This window comes from Humulus lupulus, chromosome 2 (assembly GCF_963169125.1).
Source record: "Humulus lupulus chromosome 2, drHumLupu1.1, whole genome shotgun sequence".
Classification (NCBI taxonomy): Eukaryota; Viridiplantae; Streptophyta; class Magnoliopsida; order Rosales; family Cannabaceae; genus Humulus; species Humulus lupulus.
Window position 1 is genome coordinate 287,094,089 of NC_084794.1, and position 8,819 is coordinate 287,102,907.

At 39.4% G+C, this 8,819-nt stretch overlaps 1 protein-coding gene across 1 annotated transcript; it reads right to left on the reverse strand.

Moving 5' to 3' along the window:
• Window positions 1–6,451: 6,451 nt before the first annotated feature.
• Window positions 6,452–7,885, reverse strand: LOC133815638 (phenolic glucoside malonyltransferase 1-like). The gene has a single exon (XM_062248452.1). It carries the CDS (start codon window positions 7,883–7,885, stop codon window positions 6,452–6,454), a length of 1,434 nt encoding a protein of 477 aa, XP_062104436.1.
• Window positions 7,886–8,819: the final 934 nt, after the last annotated feature.

Consider the following 8,819-nt stretch of genomic DNA (forward strand, 5'->3'; position numbering starts at 1 on the left):
CAAAAAGATTATGGGCATATGCCTACTTAGCTAGTAGGACCCCACTAATCTCATGGGCATAAGCTTGTTTAGTCTATGGGACCCCAAGTAATAATGGCCATTATAATAAGTGTATGTATTAAGTGTTATGATATGTCTTTACATTTATTATGAAATTTATGTGTATGACTATGTGTTAGATTTTCCTTGCTGGGCATTAGGCTCATTCCTTTTTGTTTTATGTGCAGGAAAATAGCTTTAGAGGCGGTAAGATTCGTGACGCTTAGAGGATGTGTATCGATGGTGAATGGAGTCAAGGGGCCGAGCGTTATTCGATTCGAGGATGTAGTCTCATTTTATCTTTTATGGTTTTATATGTATTTTCCGCATTTCTTATGTAATTCTTTTCATTTAAATCATGTTTTGATTTTTTAAAGACAATGGGATCCCATATCCTTCTTAGTATTTATTTGTAAGTAACTCTTATTTTCAAGTTACTCAATAAAATTATGGTATTTTTGTAAAAATGTAAGTTTATGTATAGTTTCGTTAATGGTCCAAAAAGTCTAGATTAGTGGGTCATTATAGTTGGTATCAGAGAAAACGGTTCCTTTGCATGAAGTTCTCCTCGATACACACGCTCAAAGCTCCGAATCTGACCGCCAAGTAAGTATTTAAGTTACAAGTTACTTTGCCTATGTGTATAGCTAACAACTTTAGTGTTTATGTTTCAGTTAAGAATGAACGGAGCTTTAACCTACCAAGATATCCGAGCCATTAAGGCCTTAAAAAGAATAAGGGAGCCAAGAAACACCGTAGGAGCCCTAGAAAGGATCACTCGAAGGTTGCTTTTGTTTCACCAAGAGATTGGTGGCCTTCAAGAGGCTAAGCAAATAATGCTAAGATCAACAGAACAATATGTACTAGTGATTAGGCTATTTAAAGATTTCCATCCTGTAATAGCAGCTTTAGAAGAAATATGGGAAGAGATGCATGAGGAGGATGAATTACCATTAGCAATGAGATACTATTTCCTCTTAGTTAGGTTCACCGCAAAATTGGAGTTTCAATTCACAAATGAGCAAAAACATAGGATTCTCACCAACCTTCCTAGAGGACGTTTCGATGCACATGACAATGATGATTATGAACAAATAGATGATGATATGCTAGATGACGGATCGGATGTAGAAGATCCCGATTTTTAGATTAGTAGTTTTTATTTGTTTTATTTTTTATTGTAATAAGTGAAATTGTTTTTCCAAATGAATAACATGCTATTTGAATATCATGTGTGAGTTTGATTCTATTTTCGCAATCATAATAAATACTAAATAAAATGAATAATGACTGAGTTTGGTGAGGGTGGATACAAATCAATGAACCTGGTTTCCTTATTGAGAGTTAGGGGGCCATAGTAGTGGGAACGATTTTACTGATCCCAGCCCTCCCTCAATATGGTTAACTTTGGAACAAAGATAAGTTTCGAGCCTGAGAATTAAGTCATATAGGATGGTTAGAAACACACTTAGAAAATAAAGATGACTTGTTTTTCTAAGTATAGAAACCCACTCTAATAATAAATAAAGACCTATATAATTTTTCATAGAAGTCATAATAAATAGGTCTGAGTTATGTTTGTTTTAGAATAAGTTTTTGCCTTAGACCCTATTAGGTCAAGTTCTAACATGTTTCTTTCAACTGTTAGAACTCTGCTACGACGTCGCTCCGAAGATCTGCACGCACCAACGGAAACGCCTCCAACGATGTTCCAGCGACCAATGCGGTCCCTACAGTTCGCCGAAGGGGAGTGCGTGCTACTGCTCGCCGCAACGCGCCGGCACAGCCAGCTGACAACACTGCAGAGATTGCCAGACTATGACAACAAGTCGAGGAACTTCTGTAGCAACAACGCCAACAGGCTCAATCTCAGCCTCAGCCTCCGCCACAGCTACAACATCAGCCACAGCAAATGGCCCCAGCACCCCAGCAAGTTGGTCCGTATGGGGGATGGCCTATGACAAATTACGCGCCGTACCCAGTACAGCACATGGAGCCAGTGTACGAGAGGTTCCGCAAGCAGCACGCTCCAAACTTTGAAGGGACTACAGACCCCTTTGAGGCAGAAGAGTGGTTAAGAAATGTGGAGCCGATTCTGGCCCACATGAACCTCAGTAATGCGGACCGTATATCCTGCATCTCATCTTTACTCAAGAAAGATGCCAGGATATGGTGGGACTTGGTCCAGCAATCCCACGATGCTGCCACCATGACGTGGACCCGATTTGTGGAGCTCTTCCACAAGAAGTACTATAATTCAGCGGTACTTGCTACGAGAGTTGAGGAGTTCACCAATCTGAAGCAAGGGAATTTAACAGTGGCAGAATATGCTCGTCAGTTCGACCGCTTAGCAAAGTTCGCAGCAGAGTTAGTCCCAACCGATTACCTGAGGATGAACAAATTCGTGAGAGGACTCCGACCGAAGATCGAGATGGGGGTTAAACTAGCAAACCCGGGAAACACTTCATATGCCGACGTTCTTGAGACGGCAATCGAAGTAGAAAGGTTGCAGGCCAACGTAAGCAAAGAAGAAGCCAGTAAGCCTGAACCCAGACAGTAGAGCCAACCTCAGGCCAGTCGAAACAACAATCAGTCTAGCAATAGCGGCAACAATCAGTCCAACAACAACGGTAACAGACAGAAGAGAAGACATCCTGACAACAAGCAAGCCGACAGTAATAAAAGGGCACGACCGAATAATGGGGGAAATAGGTCGGGCTACGTGGAATACCCGCCATGTGCCAAATGTCAGAAGAAGCACCTCGGAGAATGCCGCGCCAACACCAAGGAGTGTTTCAACTGTGGTCAAGAAGGGCATCGTAAGAAAGAGTGTCCTCAGCAAAAGCCAGAAGGAAAGAAGGACGAAAAGATGGTTCCTGCTCGGGTTTTTGCTTTAACCCAAGGGGAGGCCGATGCTAGCAACATGGTGGTCACAGGTTAGGTTTCTATCCTCAATAACTTATGTCATGTATTATTTGATTCGGGAGCCACTCACTCGTATATCTTGTTAGGAATGATAGAAAAACTAGACAAACCTAGTGAAAGATTTAGAACTAGGTTTGTAACCGAGTTGCCTTCGGGCAAAGTAGTTCTATCATCACGAATAGTACGAGGCGTACCGATCAAGATTGAGGATATAGAACTAGAAGGAGACCTGATAGAGCTAGTGATCAAGGACTTTGACGTAATCTTAGGCATGGATTGGCTAGCACGGCATTGCGCAACGATCTGCAGACACAAGAAGGTAATGTTCGAGACTCCTGACGGCCAGAGACGATGCTTCATGGGACAAGCTTCAGGATTGCGCACCCCGTTAGTGTCATCTCTCAAAGCTCAGAAAATGATGGAGAGAGGATGCCAAGCGTTCTTAGCCAGCATCACGAATGTGGAGAAGGAGACATCACTTAAAGTTGGAGATGTTCGGGTTATACAAAAATTTCCAGAAGTTTTTCCCGATGACTTGCCAGGATTGCCGCCAAATCGAGAAATAGACTTCACGATATAATTAGTACCAGGCACCGAGCCTATCTCTAAGGCACCATATCGGATGGCACCTACAGAACTCAAGGAGTTAAAGACGCAGCTACAAGAACTCCTAGACTTGGGTTTCATTAGGCCAAGCCATTCACCATGGGGAGCTCCAGTACTATTCGTGAAGAAGAAGGACGGGAGTATGCGGATATGCATAGACTACCATGAGCTGAATAAAGTAACAATTAAGAATAAATACCCGCTACCTCGGATTGACGATTTGTTTGATCAACTCCGAGGCGCAACTGTATTTTCTAAGATCGATTTACGGTCCGGGTATCATCAGCTCAAGGTAAAGGGAGAAGATATTCCTAAGACAGCCTTCAGGACTCGTTATGGACATTACGAGTTCTTGGTTATATCTTTTGGTCTTACTAACGCGCCAGCCGCGTTTATGGACTTAATGAATAGGGTCTTCAAAGACTACTTGGATAAATTCGTCGTTGTGTTCATCGACGACATTTTAATTTACTCCAAGGACGAAGTAGAGCACGAGGAACACTTAAGGTTGATTTTGATGCGGTTGAAGGAGCATAAACTCTACGCCAAGTTCAAGAAATGCGAGTTTTGGCTTTCGCAAGTGGCGTTCCTCGGGCACATCATATCGAAAGATGGAGTTGCAGTAGATCCATCGAAGGTAGAGGCCGTGAAGGATTGGCCTAGGCCAAAGAACGCGTCAGAAGTAAGAAGCTTCTTAGGGCTAGCAGGTTATTATAGAAAGTTTGTAGAGGGCTTTTCTAAGATAGCCACTCCACTTACCAACCTGACCCGGAAGCAACAAAAGTTTAACTGGAATGATAAGTGTGAGGAAAGCTTCCAGTTGCTTAAAGATAAGCTTTGCTCAACACCAGTACTTAGTGTCCCAACACCCAACGACAAGTTCGTTGTCTACTGTGATGCATCAAAGCTAGGATTGGGATGCGTACTGATGCAAAACGACAAGGTGATAGCCTATGCCTCACGTCAGTTGAAGGAGTATGAGCAACGCTATCCAACTCACGATATGGAGTTGGCAGCGGTGGTCCTTGCGTTAAAAATCTGGCGCCATTATCTTTACGGAGAACGGTGCGAGATTTATACGGACCACAAGAGTTTAAAATACTTCTTTACGCAGAAGGACCTCAACATGAGGCAGCGCAGGTGGTTGGAGTTAGTAAAGGATTACGACTGCGAAATCCTATACCACCCAGGAAAGGCGAACGTAGTTGCCGATGCGCTTAGTAGGAAAAGCTATGGGAATATAGCAGCCTTATCCGGAATTGAAAAGCCGCTACAGTAGGAGCTTATCAGTGCCGGAATCGAAGTGGTTGTAGGCAAGCTGGTTAACTTGTCTATCCAATCGAATCTGCTAGAGGACATACGAATTGGTCAGGGACATGATGACTCGCTAGCAGCACACATTGATGCAGTCAGAGAAAGCAAGACTACAGATTTCTCAATATCCAGTCAAGGTTTATTGAGATACAAGGATCGGGTATGCGTGCCGAATGATCAAGGTGTTAAGAAGACGATTTTAGAAGAAGCGCACAGCACCCCGTACTCAGTTCATCCAGGGTCTACCAAAATGACTCATGACATCAAGGCAATCTATTGGTGGCCAGGGATGAAGAAGGACATAGCGGAATATGTATCTAAGTGTCTGGTATGCCAGCAAGTAAAAGCGGAGCATCAGCGGCCTGCAGGATTATTGCAACCGCTTAGCATACCGGAATGGAAGTGGGACGACATAGCCATGGACTTCGTGACGGGTCTGCCAAAGACGAATAAGCAGCATGATTCCGCTTGGATAGTAATAGATAGACTAACCAAGTCGGCTCATTTCCTGCCTGTTAAGACTTCATATACAGCAGACCAATATGCAGACATCTACATCCAAGAGATTGTACGATTGCATGGAATCCCCAAGACGATAGTGTCAGATAGAGGATTAGTGTTTACGTCAAGATTTTGGAGAAACTTACAGCAAGCCATGGGTACTAAGTTAAGTCTTAGTACAGCTTTCCATCCTCAGACAGATGGGCAGTCTGAGCGTGCGATTCAGATTTTAGAGGATATGCTACGCGCATGTGTACTTGATTTCGGAGGATCATGGAACAAGTACTTACCACTGAAAATCGAGGTAAGAAGAATTACTTTAAAAAAATAAATAACAATATGTCATGTGAGTGAAGTTTGACAAGTGGACCTATCACAAAATGAAATGTTGATCCGGATGAAATTTCAAGCGGATGTATGGCAGTTCTCAATTTTTTAATAGCTAAACAATCACATTTCTTAAAAAAAAAAAATCAGTTCTCAGTGTAATCATATTTGTGGTTAGCATAGAAGAAGAAAGGAGAAGAGTCGGAAGAGATTGATAGAGAAATAGAAGCAAACTGTTTGCTTGATATATATATATATATATATATATATATTAATATATATATATTTTTTGATATTTTCAGTCAAATATATATTTTTTATTTTGATGTTATTTTAAATTGAAAAGACAAATTTCTTTTCTTTTAGAAAATGAAAATGGTAAAAATTGTACATAATTAAAACTATTTTATTAACGTAAAGAATTGATTGTTGAGTAATAAAATAAGTGAAAATCGATGTATAATTTAATGAGTAATATTGTAATAGTGCTAAAAAGTCATTTTAAATTGATTTTTTTTAATTTTATAAAAAAGAATATAAATTGAAATCAAGAATAAAAAAAAAGGAATGAGGAAATAATAAAAAATGAATATTAAATAAAATTATTTTTTAAAATATTAATTTATTCTATTAATCTAAACTATAGGATCTAACTAAAAACGGATAGAGTAACCGGTAATTAAAACAGTAACAATCGAGAAAATAATTCATACATTTTATTCATTGGAATTTAACTTTTTTAAACAATAGATAAAATATTGCTGAGACCGGTAGCGAACGCAGAAGCAAAAAGATCCATTTGTTGTTTCTTCAAAACCAAACCTACCTCAACGCCGCCGTCACCATCTCTAGACTCCGCCATTGAAATGGACCCATTCTCTATAGATATGACAGACACCTTCTTTGGCCGTCCCCATCCAAAATCTATGTTGTAAACGCCGAACCTCGGCGACCCAGCTACTCCAACGCCATGAGATTTTTCAGACACTATTGAACCCATATTCGATAACAAATATTCTGCTTCTTTCAAAACATCGTTCTGATTGCCCAACTCGTTCACCAAACCACTAATCTTCACCGCAACAGCAGTAAGCGAATCTTCTTCGCTACCAAAAAAGTGCCCCCTCATGTTGTCATAAGTCATCTTGAATCCTACGCAGCTGCCGAAGTAATTATCAGACACCGGGGGTGTCAAACGGTTCCGGTAATCAGCTGTGAACCCTAAAAAAACTTTCTTTTTACTTTCATCTCCTTCTGTAGCTTTGAGAATGCAATCAAACACGTAAGCAAACGTAAGAACAAAAGAAGATAAATGAAGCTTTGGCTTTGGAGATATATGAGTTTTATCCCAATTGGACGATACCAATTGCCGGAGTTTATCTATATCAGAGCGGCCCAGTTCAAAAGTGGCTCGATATAAGTGGGAGGGTTCATCCTGGCTTTGAAATTGAATGAATTCAAACAGCTTTGGGTTGTTTCTACAATCTGACGGCGTCAATCCAGGATTTCCCAACCAATTATTCAAGAACCTGATCGTGTCAAACCCATATGGTTCTATTATGGCAGTCCGGTCATAAAAGGGTGTGAGCTCCGGCAACAACGGCGGATTCTCTTTAGACAAGTAAGCCCACGACTTCATAAACATCGTCATGGATTTCCCATCTAAAACAGCGTGATGGGTAGTAAGGCCAATAGAAAATCCGTAATGGGGGAAGACAGTGATTTGAAGAGCTATTACCGAAGCCCCTGTTTCAGTAACGTGTAACGGAGAAACCAGAGGACGAACCATCGAGGCTTGGAAAGCATGGTTTGAGGCGAGGAGGTCAAATTCAGCATTAGACTCGGCCACGGAGACCGAAACGACGTCGCCAGGAGTGTAAAGAACGACTGGTTTTTGAGAATCTTGAGGCCAAGTTAGTTTCCCGGCTAGAGGTAGAAAGTATTGAAGTGTGAGCGAGAGGGTGTGTTTGAGCTTTGGGAGAACAGAACTTAAGAAGCTGTCTTTAGTTTCAGGGAGAGAATAGAAGAAAACACGTTCGACGGGAGAGACTTTGAACCATAAGATATCGAAAAAGGTTAAGGGGAGAATGAAGTGGGTGGGGGATTCGGGTGAGGCCGTAAAAGGAGCGACATGGGAGACCTCAAGTATTTTGGCCGTGCTTGGTGACGCCATGACTGAACAGTACTGTAAATCTGCCGTATCTTGGGCGGTTCAAAGATACAAATAAGGTTTTATACTTGTTTGTCTTCAGTATTTTTTTTATTTAAACTCTGTATTTTAAAATTTTATTTTTATATTTTATATTTTATAAAATAGTATAAATAGACTTGTAAATTTAATTTTAATGAAAAAAATTAAATATAATAACACAGTTTTTAAATAAAATGATATATTTTTTTGTTTTGAATTATTAATTTAGTAAATTATTTATAATTTTATTTGAGAAAACTTTCATCAAAATTGAGTTTAGGTTTATATTTGAACTATTTTATAAAATATAGACTCTAAAAAATAATTTGTAAAAACACAGAGTTCAAACAAGAAATTAAACAAAACACAAAGTCCAAAAATATAAAAAAATAAAAAAAACTTCTCATTTGCAATTGTATTTTAATATTTGAGAGAAATTTAATATTAATGGAAATTATTGTATGAATTAGGGGTGTTCGTGGTGCAGTTGGTGTGGTTTTTCTCTAATTTTTTGGATAGAACTGCATATGCGGTTTGAATAATTTTTCAAACTGCAACTCGTACCGCATAGACCTCAAACAGCATAAACTGCACTGCAAAAATGCTGTGTGGTGCGGTGCAGTTTTGGCGGTTTATACCTATCGCCAAATAATTTAACAATTAAATATTATAATTAAGAAATATTCATAATAAATCTCATAACCATAGAGTGTTTAACAAAATAATTAAATGTACAACAAGCTAATAAATTTTAAGTAAACCAATAAAAATATAACAAACTAATAACAAATAAAAAATGTAATATGAAAGTAAATATTATTTTAATTAAAGAAGAATATCTTTAGATTGAAGTAGAATATGTGTTAGCATTCTATGAAACATTATATTTCTTTCTAAATATTGTGTATATCATATT

Excerpts from the sequence above, each read along its gene's own strand:
- LOC133815638 (XM_062248452.1), bottom strand. The coding sequence starts at position 7,885 with ATGGCGTCACCAAGCACGGCCAAAATACTTGAGGTCTCCCATGTCGCT.